Source organism: Choristoneura fumiferana, chromosome 17, assembly GCF_025370935.1.
Source record: "Choristoneura fumiferana chromosome 17, NRCan_CFum_1, whole genome shotgun sequence".
Taxonomy (NCBI): domain Eukaryota; kingdom Metazoa; phylum Arthropoda; class Insecta; order Lepidoptera; family Tortricidae; genus Choristoneura; species Choristoneura fumiferana.
The window spans coordinates 18,086,238-18,110,518 of NC_133488.1; the positions used below are offsets into that span (position 1 = coordinate 18,086,238).

Genomic DNA, 24,281 nt, shown 5'->3' on the forward strand with positions numbered 1-24,281 from the left:
TTACACACCGTTTCGTTTTACTCATAAAAACCGGCCAAGAGCGTGTCGGACACACCCAAAATAGGGTTCCGTAGCCATTTTAATGAAAATTTGCACTTTAAAGTTGAATATTTCGCAAACAAATCAATGAATCGAAAAATCATCTGAGCAAACCCGTAATGGTTTTAAAAGACTAACGATACCCCACACTATAGGGTTAGATGAGAAAAAAAATCACCCCCACGTTACGTATATGGGAGGTAACCTAAAAAAAATTTGTTGTACTATTTTGTCAACATAGTTTACATATATATCCGTGCAAAATTACAGCTTTCTAGCATTGATAGTCCCTGAGCAAAGCCTCGAACGGACAGACAGACAGACAGACATGGCGAAACTATAAGGGTTTCATTTTTGCCATTTTGGCTCCGGAACCCTAAAAATTTGCCGCGGTCTAAATATACGGAAGTATATTTCAGTTGTAGCCTGAATATGACTGGCCTAAAATATTTTTATATAAAAAACTATGTTAAGTATACGAAATAAATTTACCCTATCAGATTTTTATAGTCAGTTAATAAAATTCAAAGCACAATAAAGTGAAGAAACTTATATATAACGCATATGCATGTAACGTAACACCAGACACTCGTTTAGTGATGGGACCTAATACCTAATGGATCTATGTGACCGACCGACTTACAAATCTATGTGACCTGTAATCCTCTTTATACTTTACAGCGCAGACATAACAGAGAGTATTAGGGACTGTAGGTGCCATCTCTATGCTGACGACTTACAAATCTATGTGACCTGCAAACCTAATAGTGTTCATACAGCTGTTAAAAAACTGAACCAGGATCTCAGCCGGGTAGCGCGCTGGTCGGAAAAAATAGTCTATTGCTGAACCCGCTGAAGTCCAAATTTTTAGTGCTAGGTACAAAGCAAATCATTTCTGCGATTGTAGCGCAAAATCCGCGAGTATGTATAGGTGACTACCTGAGCTGTGTCGCTGAGGCCAGAAACCTGGGAGTCCTCATTGACGGGCTATTGCATTTTGAGAACCATGTCTGTGAAATTATACGTAACTGTTTCTATCGTCTAAAAGTGTTGTATCGAGTAAGACTCTATTTGAGTGTTGATTTAAGAGTTTGATTGAAGATTTATCAAATATTTAGCCTAATTACTATAAAACAACCTTCATTAAATGTTCAATAGTTATCCAATGGAAACTAGTAGCAACTAGCTAAATAAGTTATTCAGAGGGGCAAAAGTTTCATTTGTTTGAGGAAAAAGGTTCGTTGAAGGTCGTACACATATTGAACAATTTAATTGTATACGGGCCGCTACTAAAACACCCTAAGGGTCTCCCCACACTTGGCGACGCAAATACAAAAGAATAATACACGTAAACATAATATTGTAAATTTACGGAAAACTGATGTTTTTGTTTTACACTATAGCGAATTGTAATCAAAGCTGAACTGAGGCCGTCACAATTGACAAGATTTCATATTTCTAAGACTATAATTTGATCCTTTCTCTGTTGGAAAGAGAAAGACGCTGATATTTTTAAAATTTTGCTACGATTATTAATTAATTTATTAAACAATTTTTAAGATGTGCTTATGCTAAAAGAGCATAACTCCAAAATTACCACACAATAGATCCATTACTTTTGTCTAGTCTCTATTCAAAAAAAAGATCACGTAAATCTGACGTAGAAGTTGTCAAAATTATGACAGCTCCTTTTTCTGGTGAAAAAGGCAAAGGAAACATATCTATTCTGCGGCAGTGTTGGCAAATTCAGATATATTTTTTATTTTTTGTATTTTTTTTTAAATGGAGAGTTACATTATAATAAATATTTCCCCATGTACAGGAGGCAAAACTCTTTCGATTCCTGTAGTAATTTACAGGTGTTAAAAAAAATGAAATCTTGTCAATTGCCTAACGTTTCTGACGCTCGCGATAGCAATCAAATGACAGATTTCGCATACAAAAACTGTCATTTCAGAAACGTCACGCAAATACGGCCTCTGTGCCAGTACCATGAGTTTACAGTGACCGTACTCGATAGCGACGGTGTAAATTATTTGTATGGAGAATTGTACAGCGCCTCTACAAATAATTTACGTCGTCGCTATCGAGTACGGTCACTGTAAACTCATGGTAGTGGTACTGTTTTACATTTCACTGTACTGCATAGTTGAGTAATGGGCCGTGGCCGTGGGATACGGATGGAAAAAAAATTCAAAGCGTTTTCGGGTGAAAAAAACGTTATATAATATAATTTCTAAAATTACTAGAAGTTCATATCAAATGAAAGTTTAAATGTAAATTACTGGAAGTTGATGAAATTTGGAGTTTTTTTTATAACATTAAAAAAGAAAAAACACGAGGTTGAAAATTAGGTTGAAGGTCAATAAATAATTATATCGATATAATTCTGTACTATCAGTTGGTATACTTACTTATACTCGTACATGAGTGCATTGAGATGGAGATATTGTTTACTTCTAGAATTATAATATACTTAGGTATATGACCGTAGCAGAGATCCGCCTTGAAACGGTCATGACGGGTTATCTCAAAGATAAATTGAGAACTTCAATATTTACCTCCAAGCGTAAACAAGGGAGATAACGTAGTAAAATAAATATTTAAATAATATGAAACAGATAAACCGACATGCCCGGCTGCGTTTCAACCATAGATGTAGCACGAACGCTTTTGCAGGTGGTAGGACCTTGTGCTTGGTCCGCCCGGATTGCTACCACCATCTTGCTCGCTAATCCTGCCGTGAAGCAGCAGTGCTTGCACTGTTGTGTTTCGGCGTGGAGATTAAGACAGCCGGTGAAATTACTGGCACGTGAGGTATCCCATCTTAGGCCTCTAGGTTGGCAACGCGTCTGCAGTACCCCTGGTGTTGCAGATGTTTATGGGCGGTGGTGATCTCTTACCATCAGGAGACCCATTTGCTCGTTTTCCATCCAGTCAAATAAAAGAAAATAAAAATAAAAGATGTGCGAGGATGTGTTGCGGGGAATGTGTGCTTTTCATTGACCAATAGGAACGCTTCATTTAACTCGGCTCGCTCCGCTCAGCTGTTTCCACTAGAGCGGTGCTGAGCGAGGATAGAGAAATGAAGCGTTTCTATTGGTTCATGAAAAAAATTCATCGCAACACATCATTTCACATCGCTGGTGGAAACGCAGCCTAATTAATTATTTCTTTATGATACAGGTCTATTAACACCAGGTTTTAAAACTACGAGAAATATGAGTAGTAATAGTTATACAGATGTAGTAGTAGCGTATATAGATAGCCCCCGCGGTGTTCTGCCGTTTCGGCGAAATATTTACGCCAAATTTCACAACCCCAAAAAACTTATCAAAGTAGTTTCATTTCCCAAACTAATCTTGAGCATATTAACATTTCGCATTTTATTCATTTTGTCAAATTATTATTTGGCATAATTTTACATTGTCTAGTTTTATTAAGCAAACGTTTTTTGGCTAATATTATACTCCAAAAAAACGTTTGTTCAAAATGACACAACGCTCACGAACCAACCACAGAAACCAACTGTTACCAGAAAAGTAAGTTAGGTTAGAACTGCGTCCCCCACATACACGAACTGTTACCAGAAAAGAAGGTTATTGTGCCATGCAATATTTTGGGAAGAGTGCTTTATGCCAAACGAAACATATGACTAAATAATACTTAGTAATATAACACATAAATAAGTAATTATATTTGAAACAATAATTTGCCAAAAATAAATTTACTACCTGTAAAATTGCGATAAGTTGTTTTAGCAAATGATTTTTGGCCAGATGATAATTTGAGTAAAATATTTTCAAATTCAAAATTTAAATGATTTATTCAGTAAATAGGCCGCAATGGGCACTTTTACACGTAATGTTTTTAAACTACCAGCGCTTTCGGAAAGACCATCATTGCCAAGAAGAATGCGCCGCAAGAAACTTGGCAGAAAGTAATTTTTTCATAAAAATATAATTACAAATAAAATACTTAAAAACTATATTATACAATTAAAGAAAAAAAAAAGACAAAAAATAATAATAATAGAAATACATGTTTTGGGATGTGATACTTTCTTTACAGCCACCGCACTAAGCGGACAGAATAATACGTTCGTAAGCGTACGATCGTTTGCCGAAGTAATTTGAAACATGTTTGGTGACCGTATTAGTTGAAAATAGTGTATTGCATTAGGTTGGAACAATTCCTTCATCTGTAATTTCATTAGAGAGCGTAAAAAAGGACCCTGTAACAACAACGACAATTTAGGCCTATTTATGAGTTGAAAGGACGGATGTCACTGGAGCTTATAACACCATAACATCGTAAGGAAGTCACTACCTACTATATGAATCAGATTATTATCATCATCATCATGTCAGCCGAAAGACGTCCACTGCTGGACATAGGCCTCCCCCAAGGCTCTCCACTCAGACCGGTCTTGTGCTTTCCGCATCCACCGCGATCCCGCGATCTTAACCAAGTCGTCGCTCCATCTTGTCATCAATCAATGAATCAGATTATAATATAATTAAAAGAAGGCTGCTTTCCGACTTTTAAAAATTAACTTAATTAATAAAGATTTATTTGTTTAGGAATTTGTTACATTAAAGGGATAAGTCCGCCTTTGTACTTAACACTTTTTTGTAACCTTTTTGTACGATAAAGAGTATGAACAAACAATCTTTTCATTCATTTATCCTACTATAATATTATAAATGCGAAAGTTTGTGTGTGTGTGTGTGGCTGGACTCATTTGGATGAAATTTGGTACTTAGGTAGTTGGACGTCTGGAATAACACATAGGCTACCTTTTATCCCGATATTCCCACGGGACAGGGAGAAGATCTTGAAATTTCAACCGCTGGGCTTAGGGTCTTGAAATTTTGCACAGTTGTTCTTAACACAACCTCAATGAAGACCACTATATAAATTTTGAGAATTCCCAGGGGAATTTGTAAGATCCCGGAATTTCAATTGTAACTACCAGATCGTGTAATTAACGCGTGCGAAGCCGCGGGTGAACTCTAGTATCACATAAATCTGCAGGGCATTGCCTACCCGATTTCCACTTGGCACTATTAGGTATACACTCAGGGGCAACACATGAAACTAACACTACTTCATCATCCCAGCCTATATACGTCCCACTGCTGGGCACAGGCCTCCTCTCAGAACAAGAGGGCTTGGGCCGTAGTTCCCACGCGGGCCCAGTGCGGATTGGGAACTTCACACGCACCATTGAATTGCTTCGCAGGTTTGTGCAGATTTCCTCACGATGTGTTCCTTCACCGCAAAACTCGTGGTAAATTTCAAATGTAATTCCACACATGAATTTCGAAAAACTCAGAGGTGCGAGCTTAGGTTTGAAACCACGACCCTCTGCTTGAGAGGCGATAGGTCAAACCACTAAGCCACCACGGCTTAGTGGCGGAAAATAAATTACCCACTACATTTTATAATTAATCTAAACAAACCATTTTGTCGTGGTGGCAGAGTGGTTTGACCTATGGCCTCTCAAGCAGAGCATCGTGGGTTCAAACCCCGGCTCGCACCTCTGAGTTTTTCGAAATTCATGTGCGGAATTACATTTGAAATTTACCACGAGCTTTACGGTGAAGGAAAACATCGTGAGGAAACCTGCACAAACCTGCGAAGCAATTCAATGGTGTGTGTGAAGTTCCCAATCCGCACTGGGCCCGCGTGGGAACTACTGCCCAAGCCCTCGCATTCTGAGGGGAGGCCTGTGCCCTGCAGTGGGACGTATATAGGCTGGGATGATGATGATTGAAACCATTTTGTCAGCCCTGAAACTTATAATGATAATATTTGTTCAGTAAATAGGTCAGAGTTCGAAGTCCAATATTACGGTAGTTTTAGTAGGTATAAACTTTACCTTTACATAATTTATTTGTTTACAAGGAGTTTCCCAACTTTAAATGTGAGAGCTTCTGAAACTTTTAACTTGGGAATTTATGGAAGATCGAACTTACTCTTACGTGACATATCAACTTTGCAATCTGTTTTGATTTTATTCGAAAAGTGTAACGTATTTATAGTATTTCTTGGGAAACGTGTACTTAGAACGATCGGGCGTTACGTAACGACACTCGAATGATCGATTTAAGTGTTCAAATAGTAAAGGAATGTTTGTTGAAAAACACACACTGAATGTTGGCTCTACCTATGACTTAACCCAGGGTTTCTCAAACTTATAGCTCCACGTACCCCTGTTAAAGTTTCTAGACGACAGCGAACCCCTACCTCCCCCCCCCCCCCAAAGAAGGAAATTAAAAATTGACTGTTGGAGAAACTAAGGTTATTTTTATTTCAATCATCATCATAATATAACGTACCTATATTATTTATTTCAATAAAAGGTAACAAATACAGGTAAGAATCATCTTGCCAACGAAAATACAAACTGAAACAAACAACAACAAATAACAAACAAATAAGTAACAAATTTGGAGTAGAAATAAAAAATACAAAAAGACTCCAATAACCAATCTTAATCATCTTGCTAGTCTTGCAGCCTGGTGGTATTTGGGGTCACGTTAACCTTGTCGCGAACCCCCTACCGTCGAATAGTGAACCCCTAGGGGTTCGCGTACCCCACTTTGAGTAACCCTGACTTAGCCAAATCGTAATATACGTATACCGGGCGGACTCTTTAACAAGAGTAAATAATTAAAATATAGATCGTACTCGGCATACTGATCGATATTAGTTCAACGACTTTTAAAAACAAATGAGTCTGATTTTCCCTTTTCATAGAAATTAAATAGTACAATGTACGCCATCCTAGAGCCCAATAATTGACGTCGCCTGTCACGCTACAATCACAAGTTAATTAGTAATCAAATCACTGTTAGACTCTTGTGTATCTAACATCTGGTAGCATGGTGTATGCTTGTGTTGCTCTGAAGTTGAGCTCTGTTTGAGTTCGAAACGCGTCAGTGTAGTGTGGTGGTGGTGATAGATGGATTTGTGTGTGTTCTTACAGTGTGGAGGTGGAGGAACTGCATGAAGACGCATATCTTGCATAAACGTAGCTGTCATAAAGTCGTTTTAGTTCATAGATATTGCCGTTTTAGCGTGAAGGACACAAGGTAACAAACATACACACACACACACACACACACACACACACACACACACATATTCAAAAACTATCGCATCTATGGTGTTAGTAGGATTAATACAACTAATCCTCGTTTAGTTCACTGAAATATAAGTGTGTACCAAATTCCGACATATCAGTTGATTCAGAATAAATGATATTGATGCAGTATGAGTCTCCCAAGCAGCACGCAAGCGTTGCCGACATCAAATATACAGCACTATTAGAACTTAGAGTTCTACTGGTGATCCATAAAGGTGTCAAGAAAAGATTATTTACTTATAAAAGTGATTAAACCGTTATTATACAGCTAAAGCTGTACTAAGTTTTTATTAAATACTCCGTGTAAACTTAAAGCTTTAAAACAGAATATTTGAACTCCACTTTAAAACCCTATGCATTTTTTGACACTTCAATCTAATGTTATCCTTCAAGCTGCATAGAGGCTGTATTTTGCATGTGATCACTTACTTACTACAGCTATAAGTTATAAAATGGTATCACTTTATACTTGTTTCTGTATAATGGTATATTAAAACTACTTTCTAAAGCTTATTATTAATGCGTAACTGTACACTCTTGTCAGTGTAATAGTTTCATAACTTCTGTCAAATATGATTTTATAGAACTATAATAATAAATGAATTCTGTAATACAGCTTTAATCTGTATTACTGTAAGGCTGTATAATTTATTTGCTGAAAACTGATGTACAGCCTATATAATAAAAATATTATATTATAACGGCTATTAAAGGGTAAAAGCTGTGTAATGGAATCCAGAAAGTGCGTAGTAAAACCACGGAATCTATAATACTCTCCAGATATCTTTTACGCTGTATAAAATCTGTCGCCATTTTCGAACAAATAACAATAAAAGAAAATATGACTTCTTACATTATTTTGAGTATTGCTGAAGTTATAGTTATGATTTTCAGATAAATAAATCATAAGTGATACCTGTTGTACAGTATTATTTAACAATCTTATGATTCTAACCTCAAAACCATAAACTTACTTACTTGTTTTGGTAATATTCCTCGTGAATTCTTCAGTATTTCGCGGGCGCGTGAATATTTTTTCACAAAACTATGCACTATTTCCCAGTAAAAATAAATCGGCACGTTGAATCTACAATTATCACTACCTAAAGTCCAACATTTATTCTTGACTTATAACTTCACAGTAAATTGGCGGCCCACCATTATCATAACTAAAAAGAATAAGCGGTTGTTTTCATAAATTTCACATTGTAATTCTCATAAAAACCAATGAAGAACTATTATCTTTTTAGGAAACTTATAAGAGAATAACTATATGCCTATGGTTTTCTTCAACATCATACTACAGCTCTTCTACAGCTATAGTACAGCCTATTTTTTAGCTATACAGCAACTATACAGCTATAATAACGCATAAGGCTGTATAACAAGGGGCCCAATTTTTACTTATAGAGGTTGTATAAGCGCTTATACAGCCCTTGTACAGCCTCACTATATAGCCTGTGGAATACAATAAAACTAAAATACAGCTTCTATACAGCCTGTCGTGCTGCTTGGGCTGCCTTTATATTTTTGACGTTTTTTTGTATTGTGGCAGCACTGTTATTTAAAAAGTAACAGACGCTCCGTAGGTACTGGAAAAAAAATCGTGGTTTAACTTCTCAAGTTCTCTCCTTCATAGTTAATAAATCCTAAATGAAATTTTTCCACGGAATGACTTTGTAAAGGTTCCGTTTTTTCATTTGGGGTAGGGAACCAAAATTGAACCGTTTTGTATTGCAGCTGAGGGCCTACTCCGAAATTCGTATCATACCGTCCTTTTCGTTCTCGTATTAAATAGTATATAAGTGTCAGAGGGACGGAACGAGACGAACTTCGTTTTTCGAATTTCGTAGTATCAAAGTAGCTGGTTACTTTTTTACTCTGTCACATTAACACATTTGTCAAACTTGTATGGCGCTAAGTAATTGGCTGTAAAACGACAAAGTACAAAAGTAACCAGCTACTTTTGATGCTGCGTTGTGGCTTGCCGCAACATTATGCTGAGTGGGTCCCAATTTATACTATTCGATGGTTTTTTTTAATTATTATTTCTTCCTAACTATGGCCCAAGCCCTCTTGATCTGAGAGGAGGCCTGTGCCCAGCAGTGGGACGTATATAGGCTGGGATGATGATGATGATTATGATTTCTTCCTAACGTGTTTTTTCTGTGTATCGAATATGTGTAAATAAATGTCTCTCTCTCTCTCTCTCTCTCTCTCTCTGACACCTAGCCCCGCTGCCTGGTTCATGTTTGGGCCAATCAACTTTTTTACCGACACTAATCTGTCCACGACATTTTTCAAACAATTGCAAATTTTTGTAAGTAAACATGTTTTATCTGTAATTAAATAGATGTTATACATGAATACATGCCATCCTACACAAGTTCAACCTATTAAACCGTGAAATATCTTGTTGGAAGTACGATTTTTTGGTAACGCCAGAGACAATTTTGGTAACGCAGGAGATGCCCAAAGTGTCAGTAAAATAGTTGATTGGCCCGTTTAGCGGTTCATTATTATGAGTATCAGACAATAGAGTCCATTCTAAAGGCAATGTACTTACTTTCTCTAACAATGGTGCGGTGTTCTCAAGTTGTGAACAAACAGTAATCATTTTTAATCGCGCAATAAACATTCAAACCAAGTAGGTACCCTACGAGTATAATCGTCTTACGTATGTACTCGTAATATACAAAGAACGTCTTACCTTTGAGACGCTTGTCAAATTACCGCTTGAAATAGCCTTACCTGCCTCAAAACGCTGTGAATCTAATAACACTCGTTTGCCCGTTTTGCTTTTAGTAAATATTTTTCTGAGATATAATAGTACATTGTGCATTAAGGGGCGTAAGAAGGGGATTACTAACGAAAGTCTATTAGAAGCCCGACGCCGGAGGCTGATGGTTTTTAATGATTCTAGTTTGTAATCTACTTACGGCCCGTGATACACGCAATGATTTTCATCACATTGCGAGGAAAATGTTTTTTTTTTTAAACACTTCTCAGCCCGGCAAAATAAAGATGCTAAGAAAACAACTGAATAAAATAATGGTTACACGTCAATATAGGGGGCTACAACAAAATTCGAAAATCGAAGTTCGTATCGTAACGTCCCTCGCATTCTCGTATTAAATAATATTTGCATCAGCATAACGATAAGAACTTCTATTTTCGAATAGCGCAGTAGGGGGCTATTGTCACTTTTTTAGAGTCGTCTAACATAGATACCTAATGCCTGTGCTATGCTAAGCTAAGTATTCCAACATGCTATAAAAGGATTTACTAAAAAAAATTGTAGAACAATTTGATATAATTTTAAAATATAAAAATAACGAAGTCTATGACGCGTGGAAATTTTTATGGTGTCAAATTGGGTTATAGCTAAGTTTTAAAGATGTAAATAAAACGTTAGCTGACTTGAAACCTCTTTAGTCTGAAATGACGTACCGACTTACTTTCTAAAACTAAAGTCATAACTCCCTTGAGAAGAAAAACTATACGAAAATATAGAGTTTTTTATTTTATAAGAACAATTTTGTGTCTGTATTGAGTGCGTTCGTAGGTAATGCCTCACTGTCATAAAAAAAAACACCCACTGTCTTTGTATTATTATCTTAATGTCAACCAGTTCAAATGGTACGCTGTTTTTTACCTTTTGTCAAAGTTTACTCATTAAATGACATTTAAATTTATATTAATTAATTTATTATTAAATATCATGGATGACTTTAACAACTGTCGGATATTTTTAATACCTGTTTTATTTTTATGGTTTGGTTTATTAACTGAACTGTTATCGAATTCATATTACAAACCAAATATAGTTATTTCATAACAAAGAAAAGAAACCCTTTAACCGCCATTGTCTGATTTTTAAGCAGAGAGCGGAATTTTCATGGCATTTTTTGACTTCTCCCTTATCGACTCTACCTAAATTATGTCGATATATTAGACTTTAAATTAGATTGTTTTAAACTTATCATGTTATGTTGAGCGTTCTATTTCCGCATACAAATGGACATTTGACTGTAAGAGAAGTAGCTTAGAACCGGAAAATATGAAAAACAATCATCCATATCTTTTATAGAGACACTTTGTAACACTTGTAAACATTACAACAGAAGAATTTCAACATGAAATGGAAAAAAAAACTTAACTGAAAGTATTAAATAAGAATTTTTTATCCATTCATTGTTCATTGCATATGTCTATTTCACATCTATTCTGTTTTATTTATCATAATATCCATATTCATATTTATTAATTGAAATTCATGCTCTTATTATTAGCTAGTAGTAGTAACCTTGTAAGGGTTTTAGAATGTAAATCTATTAAAATATTAACTTATAATTATTTATGATACATTGGTATAATATATCTTATATAATTCATATTTATCTCAAATAATTTATATTTAATGTCAATAAAATTTATGTATTCTGTTTTCTGTATCTTACTATTTCTGGTGTACAATAAAGAGTCTTTCTCTCCTTCAGAAAAGTAACTTTTCCTCCCTGACGAGAGGGAGCAAAGTGCAACTTTTCTGTTCAAGGCTTTTTTAAATGTTTTATTGCAAATGCCATTTTTTGAAGTTGATAATTGTAAAGCCACGCCATTTTCTATGCTGGTGGTTCTTAAATAATAATGTAGAATATATATTTTTTAAGTTTCTTAATGCTCGGTGTGAAAAGTTGTATGAGCCACTCGGGAACAAAATTATTTTCATCTTGGGCGCTAACACTTGAATCCTTCATTACGCTCAGGATTCTACTTTAGAATCCCTCGCTACACTCAGGATTCTATTGTAGAATCCTTCGCTACATTCTGGATTCAATGTACGCCCTCGCCGTAAATACACCGTTTTGCTCCCTTGTGACACGAATAACTATTGAATTGTATTGTTATTTTTCCCCCACGTTGTCACGAATAAATTGTTTTCTTTCTTTCTTAATTCATTGACATGGACCTCTTATTCGCTTCCCAGGCAACTTTGCCCGCGGTATAGCGTTCAGCGGCGCAGCGTTCGCTGCGTGGACGCACGCGGTCAAACCTCTGCAGCACGCCAGGAGTCTCGCGGCGATCGTGGGCTGTCCCAGCAGCACCACCCGGGAACTCGTGGACTGCCTCAAATACCGACCCGCCGAGGTCGTGGTGAGCGCGCAGATTGAGATGTTTGTAAGTACAGTATTTCTTTGCAATTCTTTTGTTCCTGTGCCACATACCGCCTGACCCCCTCCTCTAAATGTGTACTTTATGGATGACCCCAAATCGTCACTGCCGTGTGAAAACCTCGTAACAATTTGTTATTCTTCTACTAGCTTTTGGCCGCGGCTTCGCCCGCGTGTAATTCGGTTAACGCGCGCTGTTCCCTTGCGAACTCTGCATTTTTTCCGGCAAAAAAAGTAGCCTACGTCACTCTCTCGCCCATAAACTATCTCCACGCCAAAAGTCACGTCGATCCTTCGCTCCATTTCGACGTGAAAGGACGTACAAACATACAAACACGTAAACATACAAACACGCACTTTCGCATTTATAGTATTAGTATGGATTTATTAAAAAACCTTGTAGGTAACACATCTCGGCATTTAAAAAAAAACACTATGTTGTTACTTACGAGGTTTTACATGGCAGTGAGCAAATACAGAGCTAACTTAAATTCCTCCAGAATACCCACCATACTCAGCAGCGCAAAATTTGGCCCACTCACACAAAATTACTACTACATTTGAGGGCCAAACTTTTTACCGCTCAGTATATTTTATGAAGAGCAGAAAGACCAGAAGGCAAAGTTGCAAGCCTCCCACTAGGTGGCCTGAAGACATCGTGAGAGTTACGGGCATCCGGTGAATGCAACTGGTAATTCGAGCTGTCGTTCATTTCATTTTAGCGTTCTAAGGGGGGGTCTTTGTTCAGCTGCGTGCGGACGTCTTCCAGCTGGTGATGATGATGACGATTTTATGGTGTAAAATTTCGTAGTAGTATATTAGTGCTATTAACTCCGTTTACTCAGCGACGACAGCGACCCGAACTAGATCTTATAGTCTCCTCGAGGCGGCCCAGTGGCGTAGCTATCAAGGGGCTAGGCGGGGGCAGTGCCCCGGGGCCCTCAAGCTCAGGGGGCCCTCGAAATTCTGCTTTACTTATAGCTGATGATAAAGTTGCTTAACATTTTTAAAGTATTTGTATATATAATGATTTTACTTCAAAAAACCTTACCAGTTTTTAATAGCAGAGGGCCCCATTTTTTTATTTGCCCCAGGGCCCTAGGTTACCTAGCTACGCCACTGAGGCGGCCTATCTTGTGCGATCTCCTTCCAGTTTTCTGCGTGTAGGGCATGAAGGTCTTTCTCCACTTCGACTTACCGCCGGTAGGTACTTAGCCGAACGCCTGGCAGTGGACCGCTCCACGGCCTACGTGGGTGGGTGGGTTCTACGTGGGTTCACCGCTCTGCTACCCGACATCCGTCCGAACATCTCACTAATATTATTAATGCGAAAGTTTGTAAATCTGTTTGTTTGTTTGTTACTTCATCACGTCTAAACTGCTGAACCGATTTAGATTATATTCGGTGTACAGATAGTTTGAGGCCCAGGGAAGGAAATAGGATACTTTTATCCCGGAAAATTGCATAGTTCCCGCGGGATAGAGGTATAGGATAGGGTTTCTGGTATTGCTTAAGCGACAATTATACTTTGGCATAGGACCCATTAAACCCTAGGTTCATACATGAGTCTTCCTAATTTCTAGTACTTCTTGCAAGCTTTTTTTAACTTGCAATGTTCGTATTTATGTATGTATGTACCTACCCAGTTCTAGAGATGGAATATATTTAAAATTTGGTACGAAATTAAAGATAGATAGGATGACAAGACAATACAAATACACAGTAAATAATAAAAAGCATTCAGCAAAAAAGATTGTATTAACAATGTTTTTTTTAACAATAACTTATTTATTACGTTTCATTCAACTGGTTGTCGGTAAATAAACTCCTTCCGGAAAGAAAAGAAAAGATAAAAATTAATTTGAATTGCAAATTTTCCTCGAGAAGAAACTGCCCTTTATGTGAAATAGAAATATTATTTTGAGAGCAATTAAATTCGGCCTTTAAAGCAAAGTTTTGTTTGCCCACCGGCTGTTGCCTGGAATTTTATTTTTTTATTAAATGCTTGTACGTATTAATTGTAGGTAACTAGATTTCAAATGCACTTTATAATATAAAGAGAGTGAGCGCGAGGCGTTCCGTTTCCACTTCGTATGTATGTACTCGTAGGTACCTATGTAGGTATCCTTTGATTACGTTCACTTAGAAGTTCGATTTTGATTACTGTTCCAAGTATTTGAAAGAAAGAAAAAAGAAAGAAAGATTTATTCGTAGCAGCATGCGAAGAATGGATAAGACTTTAAAAAACCTGCCAAGTGCGAGTCGGACTCGAAGGGTTCCGTACCATTATCTATACAAAATTAGACATTAGCAAAAAAACACGTTTGTTGTATACATGTTTAGTTACTTTAGTTTATTTATTCATTCAACACATCATTACATTATAATTTACATAAATGCCAGTTATAAGAATTTGTATTGAAATATGAGAGCCCCCCTTCAATATTTATTTTATTTTAATTCAAGTATTTACTTTTAAAGTGAATATACGACCAAATATTCTTTGAATATTTCAAGCGACTACCTGTTGCCGTTATTAATATCGAGCAAAAAACGCCAAAAAAACACTTTATTAAAACACTTTATTTGTATGGGAGCCCCCCTTAAATATTGATTTTATTCAATTTTTAGTATTTTTTGTTATGGCGGCAACAGAAATACATAATCTGTAAAAATTTCAACTGTTTAGCTATCACGGTTCATGAGATACAGCCAAGTCTTAGTAATAAATATATATATAGTTATTCATGGTACGAAATGACCCCAAATCAGCAATCTGCCGGTCTTGCGAATGGCGCTGGTCTTCCTTTGGGACCATCTGGTCATCATACATTAAAAATTACAGAGTTATACAGTGAAACCGATACAATATTATTATTTAAAAAAAAACTAAATTTACGATATTAATGGTTGCCAAAAAGGAAAAAGAAATAGGTAGGCATAGGCCAGTATCTTTTAACGTTCTGATTCTTAACAAAAAGAAGAAAAGGAATAGGCAAAATAACAGGGGATCCGCCAATTGCCATTAGGAACTACGCCAGGCATGGCCACGCTGATTCGTTTCTAAAATATAAAAGTTTTTTTAATAAAAAATTGCTATTAATTCTATTTGCAGAAAAGAGATGTCTTGACAGACTGACAGCGAAATGATCCTAAAAGGGTTCCATTTTTGCCAACTATGTGGTACGGAACCCTAAGAATTACGCTTTGCTGCGGGCAATTCCGTTCACAAATGCTTTGTGTACCATATAGGTACACAAATTTTAATTAACTTTTTCTAAGTTTTCTCCTTCAACTCACTTCTGTTCGGCATTTTTTACTGGGACTACTAGGAAGTAGAAACATTTAAACAACATTTTACATCTGACTCTGATCCTGACTGTATTTTAATCTCAAGGCCACAAGACCAATATAAAAACGAAACGTTATCTAACTTCCGTCTACGGTGTACTTTAGTGATGTAATTAACAAACATTCACACTCACATTAGACCGTGCGAATAATACGAATGGATCAGGTTTTTTTTGTGGTTGACGAACGTTGGGTAGGTATAGTGCAAATCTGCGTAACTATAGAATAGAATTGAATAAGCCTTTATTAACACACTTAGAGTAAAAGATACGATATTCCGTAAACTGCTTCAACTTTGCCCTCTGGCCCCAACATTGCCTGAGTTGATTTAGAGTCGATAACTTAGTTCCTTATAGGTTTTAAACTTTTATCTACACGGGAATTATTATTACGGGGGGGATAAAAGTTTTAAAACCTAAAGGTGCTATAAATCGAATCAGGCAATGTTGGGACCAGAAGGCAAAGTTGAAGCAGTTTACGGTTATTAATAAACGGAAGCTATTTTCCACATTTAACTTAACTATAACATAACTAAGTGTGATAAATGGATTGGGCTCAGCGTATGCTGTGGACGCACAGAAAAGTGCGCATGCACACAGCGCTGATTTACAGCCCCACTTGTTGCCTATCTTTGTGTTTATAACTCTGGGTAAGTTCGTAAACAAAATCGAATGGTATTTTTTTTTTTGTAAAAAACAATAATAACTAGTATTGGATAATTCCGTATAAGTATCTGACAAACTTAATGTTCATATCATATAACATTAAAGTCACAACCTTCCCTTCTAAAACTACACGTAGTATAGATACGTACTATTTTATAATAAGCGATGGATTTAAATGCGGTTCACCATCAAGTTTGATAATTTTTCACGGAAGGTTTATATATTAGGTATGATACTTACCTACACTAGCTACTCGCCTCGGCTTCGTGCGCTTGTAGTATTTGGGAAGTAGAGCTGAATGTAAAGTGCCTTTTATTAGAGATCTATTTTGAAAATTGCACACGAGCAAAGCCGGGGCGGGTCGCTAGTGGTATACAAGCGAATTTGCACTATCCCCGACGAAATATTTCCATACTTTGGTTGATTTTTAAATTTAAAGAGTAGATGTAGTGTGTAGTTAGAGTAAGAGTAATCAATGGCGTCAAAGAACATCATGTACATCTTGAAACAAAATTCCAATAAAAAACCTTTACATCAGCTGAAATCATCAGCGAAAGAGTGGGATTCCCTGCCTGCGACTGTGTTTCCTGAACACTACAATTTGGCCGCTTTCAAATCCAGGGTGAATGAGCATTTACTAGGCAAGCGTGCTCCATCGTAGCCCTCATCCTCGCTTTCCATCAGGCGTGATTGTGGCCAAACGCAAGCCTATACTGTTTAAAAAAACAGATACATTTAAAAATATCCCGTTTAAGTACTATTTTCTACCACTTTAAAGTCACCTTTCTGCTCTTCCAGGAGTTCCCATACCAGCATATGTTCACGCCATTCGTGCCGACCGTAGAGCCGGCTGGCACCAGAGATCCCTTCCTGAACCAATACCCGTTCCATGTGGCCCAGGCTGGAGGCATGCACAAAGTGCCTCTTATCACCTCGGTCACCTCCGAGGAGGGACTGTATCCTGCTGCAGGTAAGAACCATTCCAGTAATTAGCTGTAAAACCAGAAAGGGGGCTACTACGAAATTCGAAAATCGAAGTTCGTATCGTACCGTCCCTCTCACTCTCGTATTAAGTAGTATTTATAAGCGTCAGTGACGGAAGAAACGAAGTTCGAATTTTGCTTTTCGTATATAGAATAGGGCCAGCTGCGCATGAGTGTCGAATTTGTCACGTACCTAATAACTATTAGGTCTATGTTATCTGTGGTTACACTGCGCATGGCCTGACACGTTTTTATTACACGACTGCCCAATAAAAAGAGCGTATTGTTAAAAGTCCAACTTAAACTCGTTTTAGAAGGTTCTGTTCTGTACTTTCCGTAACGGAAACGGGTGTTACTTACTTATTATAGATTTTGCTCTGAAAATAATCACAAGAAGGCTTATCATTCGATATGTCTCATTTTTCCCCTAAAAGTTTAATATTTTTTGGTAAAACTTCATTTTTTCAAGCTTTTTTGCTGACTGTACTTTTTGTGGACTGTACTTGCATTGTCGTCACCCAATGCGATGCCATAACAACGAAAAAATGTGCATAATTTATAACATATATAGTTTACAGAGATTTTGACTAGGTTGGATTCCCGCTTATGTATGAGAGTTAAAACGAAAAACTTGAAGGCCATTTTTATTGTATCAACAATCGACGCCTTGGTTTCTCAGAACAGATTTCGCTATAGTACCGAACCACCACCACCACCACCACCACCCCAGCACCACGTCCAGGACTTATCACATAAACACACATGAGACTGTACTTTGTGATCACATCACGCAAACACACATCTATCTATTCACTGAATTATGTAAAGTTGATCCCTATTACCAAACCAATATTATTAGCCTATCATTCAACCAGCGCTGCGGCTTGCCTACATACATTTTCGGCTACTTACATACATTTTCTTACACTGTGCCGCAGCATCATTCTGCGTGTGCTTGCGGGCCTCATTTGTGATTTTAGTCACTAATAAGATCATCATCATCATGATCATATCAGCCGTAGGACTTTCACTGTTGGACATAGGCCTCCCCCATATAAGTATCTTCAGTAGCTTCGGTTAAAAGCAGCCTGCATCCATCGTGGTCTCGTGGCTTTAACCAGCTCATCCGTCCACCTCGCTGGCGGACGTCCTACGCGGCGCTTGCCGATTCGACAAAGAATAATAAATAATTTTCTACGCGCTCAGCAATGTAATAAACTAGGTTATTGTGTAAGTCATCATTTTCTAATTAACGTCAACGAAATAGAAACGTAGCTGGAATATTAAATTGAAAACTGGGTTGCTGATATTCTGAATACTTAATTGACAGTATTGGAACCTGCAAAGTGTTTAAGCGCAGCGGGGGTTGATTGCGAGTTCTGGTTTTAATGGTATATATCAGAATATCGATTTTAATGGTAGAGCCACTCATGGCCACTCTGTAAGTATATGTGTAACTGTACCTATATGTGTATGTATGCTGTGTAAGTTTCTTTGAAATTAATAAATAATGTACGTACTAGGCGTTAGATAATTTATATATTATGTTGTTTAAACACTGTATTGTAGCTTCCACTATTTTTGACTCTTAAACTCACTCTTTGTCGGTCCGTAACCGATTGCTCCTCTCATCCACTCAAAGGTTGACTGGTAGAAATCCCTTAAACGGATAGGTCCGCCTTTGTACAAGTATCTCAAAATTTGTCGACTGTATTTTGATTCTTTTCTTTTCTACAATAATAGGCGCGTTTTGTTCTTTTGTCATTTTTCGTTGATGCCGATTTATCTTAAGGACGTTTTTATTTGCGGACGATTTGCTCCCTGGGCTTTTTCTCTCGTGGTAATTTTAATTCCGCGGACATTTTGCCTGGAGGACTAAATACCCTAAGGGCATTTTGCCTAATGACCACTTCATCCGAATTGGTGTCCTAAACGTTTCGGCCGTGTTGCAATTTTCAACGACATGAGAAGCTATCCCACATTTTTCTCTTTGATTAGACACACTTATCACAGTACACGAAGAAGTAATGTTGTTCTCCGGCTGATAGGGTCGCCAACCGTACTGTTTTCTTAGGACATGTCCTGTTTTTTGGAGCGTCCTGCGGGTGTCCTGAATCTTTTAGGAAGCTGCGCAGGTTTTTAAAGCACCGTTTTAAAAGCACTTTTATGTTTTTTTCATCACACTTGCTCGTAAACAGTGTCATAACATGCAGGCTACCTTGGTTGCAACCCCCCAAATAAAACCCTCGACCTTAATGTGCTTCTCATGAAACCCGTGGTCGGTAAATGAGTCATTACCCGTACTAATTTTCTTGTCATGAAGCCCAAGGTCGGTAAGTGTGATACTGCATGGCGTGCAGGCGCATGGTCAGGCTGGGGTAGGGTGGCGCGGAGGCTGGCGCTGCCAAGAGCGCAGTCAGCGGTATCGGCCATGTTTGAAAAAAATATTAGTTTTTCTTTTACAAATATACAATTTTACTCGAAAATGTGATGAAAAACATTGTATGTCGCACGGGCGGTGCTAGAATTACGAACATCGACTCATTAAAGCCCTCAGTCTTCGACTTCGGGCTTCTAATAGACTCTCGTTCGTAATTCCTTGTTTACCGCCCTTAAGACACAATGTACTATTACGTATATTAATTGAAATATTGCTACTTTGTTGCTCCGTTCTGTTTTTGAAACGAATTGTCCTATTGAAATTGTGGTTGGCAACCCTAGGTTGGACCAATTGCTTTAACGCTACTTTTACGAGTTGCGTATAAGTGGTGAGGTTCATTTAACTGTTATCTTTATCTTCTTCTTTAGGGCTAGCGCATACATAGGAACAAGGTATACAACTATAAATATGATTGCGCTAGCCCGGCCTATACCTGGTTTGGATAGGTATTTTACTAAGTACAAAACAAAGAAAGAAAGAAAGAAAGAAAGAAAGAAAGGAAGGAAGGAAGGGAGGGAGGGAGGGAGGGAGGGAGGGAGGGAGGGAGGGAGAGAGAGAGAGAGAGAGAGAGAGAGAGAGAAAATACATTTATTCACAACACAAGACACAACAATAGTATTAAGTACAAATAGACAACACGTAGAAAGAAGTATGTGTCATTGCGGTTGTGAATCGGACACTGGCTCAGCATAATGCTGAAGCGTTAATAATAAACACCCCAGCGCTAATTTTCAGCCAGCATCGCCAATTGGTCAACAACGTCAATTGGTGTCTTAAATATTGAAATTCCCGCATTAAACTATCTAAAAATTTACATTTCTGTATTGAAATACACTAGTCTAGTCTGTATTACAATAATAGATAAGTAAAATAGAATTTACCAAATCCGGCAGCTGAAGTTTGTTTACATTTATTTAAATACCTATATATTTCAGAACTAAATTATTGTTATTATTATTTTAAAATTTATGACGGTGGAAGCATTCTACACTTCCACTGAACGTAGATATAGTTAGTGTTTAGTATTTTAACTAAGGGACCCCATACATCCCTGTATTTCTTTTATTATTATTTTTTGTATTTTTTTTTTTCTTTAATTGTATAATATCGTTTTTAAGTATTTTATTTGTAATTATATTTTTATGAAAAAATGACTTTCTGCCAAGTTTCTTGCGGCGCATTCTTCTTGGCAATGATGGTCTTTCCGAAAGCGCTGGTAGTTTAAAAAAATGACGTGTAAAAGTGCCCATTGCGGCCTATTTACTGAATAAATCATTTGAATTTGAATTTGAATTTATCCAAACCAAGTATAGACTTTTGCATCAACTAAACTAGTTCAGTCTCATGGACAGGAACCAATAATGGTTTTTACCGTTAATCCAAATTTTAAGAAACGGACACAACTTTTTTTTTTAACTACTAACACTTATTTTTCGATGATCACAATCACAACTAGTAAAGTTCATGAATGGTGAGCTATAAGGCATTGAATCCTTCCTGTCAATAACTGGGATCCATGATTGGTGCCGTCACCCTAGTCGATGCAAAGTTGTATTAATGCGCTAGACCAGGGGTCACCAAATGGCGGACCGCGGTCCGCATCCGGACCGCCGACCTATTTTGCGCGGCCCTTAAGTAAAGTAACTTGTATTGTCTTACTGAGACGTAGGTATACTTTGTTTGTTCTAACATGATTGAAATGACAAATGATGATTATGTAACTGTGAGGCTGAAACTATTTTTTTATTTTTTTCAACAGAGATTAATGCTTGAAAAAATGAAATCACATTAAAACTGCTGATTCTTCGAATATATTTTGAACTCAAATTAAGTTAAGTTACCAATTACCAATTTATTTCCTCAGTATACCAAAGGTCCCCTGACACGCTGCCATACCTGGAAGCCAACTGGGAGCAGCTGGCCAGCAACATCTTCCAGTACAACGACACGCTGGCCCTCCACCTGCGAGGAGGTGTGGCGGCGAAGATCAGGCAGCACTACCTCGGGAACAAGCCCGTTAGCCAGGAGACCTACCCGCAGTTGGTTCAGGTAACTGTTAAAATGTAACAAAAACGTGCTTTTAAAATAGTACCAAATCTCGATTGAGATAATCCTTACTAAATGTGTCTGTTTGTCTGTTACTTCACACTTTAAATCGCTGAAACAATTAAATTTAATAGTTTGAGTCTCGGGATTTAATAGTTTTTATCCCGGAAAAATGCATAGTTTCCGTGGGATTGCGATAAACGAATACCACGCGGAGTCGCGAGCAACAGATACTATTATAAATACGACAGTGAGTATGTTTGTTTGTTACGCTTCTACGTCTAAACTACAGTCGAGTTCATAAACATGTGAGCAAAAGTTTGATCAAAAATATCTGAACACGACGATGTTAACGGTGTAGAAGCGTTGGTCAGATATTTTTGATCAAATTTTTGCTCACAAGTTTATGAACTCGAGTGTACCTACTCAACCGATCGCGACGAAACTTGATATGGAAAAAGTTTGACGCTGACAGGACAAGGATATAGTTTAGTCCCGAAAAAATAACAATCAGGGCACCTGCTATACTCCTCGGGTGCCTATAACGGTTTTCTATACAGTTTGCGATGTGCTCAATTGATAAACAAACTTCGACGACCGCATACTGCCACGGGGCAGTATCTAAAATGCTTATAATTATTGTATGTAAGTAAAGTTTACCGTAGGGTAAACTTTAGGTAGGTAGGTATAATATTGTTAATAAAGTTTACCCTAAGGTAAACTTTACTAACAATAATATACCTACTTTGAACCCATATTTGAACCAATATTATACTTTGAACTTTAACATAACAGCGAGAAAAACCTCAGAATCCATATTTCCAAAGTAAACAAGTGGAGCGTTCCAAACCAAACAAAATCTGTGGGCGATCATGTAACCTAAGCAAAAACATATATTATGTCACACCACCTATCAATCCACATATTTTTTACGAACTGTCAAAACGCGATTCCGCTGTAGATTTTGTATCATCATCATCATCATCCCAGCCTATATACGTCCCACTGCTGGGCACAGGCCTCCTCTCAGAACAAGAGGGCTTGGGCCATAGTTCCCACGCGGGCCCAGTGCGGATTGGGAACTTCACACGCACCATTGAATTGCTTCGCAGGTTAGTGCAGGTTTCCTCACGATGTTTTCCTTCACCGCAAAGCTCGTGGTAAATTTCAAATGTAATTCCGCACATGAATTTCGAAAAACTCAGAGGTGCGAGCCGGGGTTTGAACCCACGACCTTCTGTTTGAGAGGCGATAGGTCAAACCACTAGGCCACCACGGCTTTTTGTATGGTAATACTAAATCGTGACGTCACGTATTAGCCAAATCAATTGACTACCTATTATTTGTTTGAAATCTACTAAAAATCAAATTTCAGTAATAAGTAAAAATCAAATTGATCTGGTTAAAATAAATGGTTTATGGGAAACTGTTGTACCCCGGAAAAAGGAAAAACTTTTCTGTTGAACGTGTATGCGAGATCGCTTCTGCGGAAACGGAACAGTATTTAATTTTATGTATATATAGACCACCAAACTCGAGTATTCCTTTGTTTATAAATACTATGGAAGATGTTCTAAGGAAATCAGTAAAACGTAATAAAGCGCTGGTGGTCTGCGGGGACTTTAATATCGATATTTTATCACAATCCGTTGAAAAAGACCAGTTTATTTCTGTTCTAAAATCTTTTAATTTAAATTTCTTATTTAATGAACCCACCAGAGTCACAACCACTTCGGCCACATGTATTGACAACATTTGGTTAACTTGTAAGTATTTAGAAAAGCTGTTATCAGTGGAGTACGATCGGATCACAAAGCTCAAACAGTGAAGTTACCTCGGGCTAGGGGCGGTGTTAATCAAACCATAGAAATTAGGCCGTTGAACAAACAAAGACTTGACCGTCTCAAAACAAACATCGCGCAAAAAGTAAACAATTTAAAAGTAAATACTAAAAATCCAAACGAAAATTTCAAGATATTGTTAAATACTGTATGCGAGGAATACGATAAAACGTGTAGTAAAAAACGTATTAAAATAGGAAACAAACTATCATTCAATGAATGGCTACACCCGGAATACGTAGGAGTAGGGACGTCTTATATGATCTTTATGATAAGAAATCGTGTACCACTGATGAACGTTTCCACCAGTATGTCAGGGATTATTCAAAATTATTCAAAATTATATGTAATAAAGCAAAAGCAGCCCATGTAACTAATAAAATTAAGTCCTCTGATGATAAAATTAAAACAGTTTGGAAAATTATAAATACTGAAACCGGTCGACGTAAGAACGCGGAGTCCTCTATATCATTAAAGATTAACAACGTTTTAGAAACGGACGCGGTTAAAGTAGCTAACGAGTTTAATACCTACTTCTCTAAAATCCCCATCGAAACGACAAAATGTCTCGCGTCTTCCTCAAAGTTAGCTG

The 24,281-nt window shown here is 37.4% G+C and overlaps 1 protein-coding gene across 1 annotated transcript in view; it reads left to right on the forward strand.

Annotated features, from left to right (window-relative positions):
- Window positions 1–24,281, forward strand: part of LOC141437471 (carboxylic ester hydrolase-like) — a 47,543-nt gene that overhangs the window by 16,334 nt on the left and 6,928 nt on the right. Inside the window, exons 5-7 of the mRNA XM_074100873.1 lie at window positions 12,180–12,370; window positions 17,178–17,349; window positions 21,667–21,851. Of these exons, the coding sequence (XP_073956974.1) occupies window positions 12,180–12,370; window positions 17,178–17,349; window positions 21,667–21,851 (548 nt within the window). The remainder of the gene's footprint in view (window positions 1–12,179; window positions 12,371–17,177; window positions 17,350–21,666; window positions 21,852–24,281) is intronic.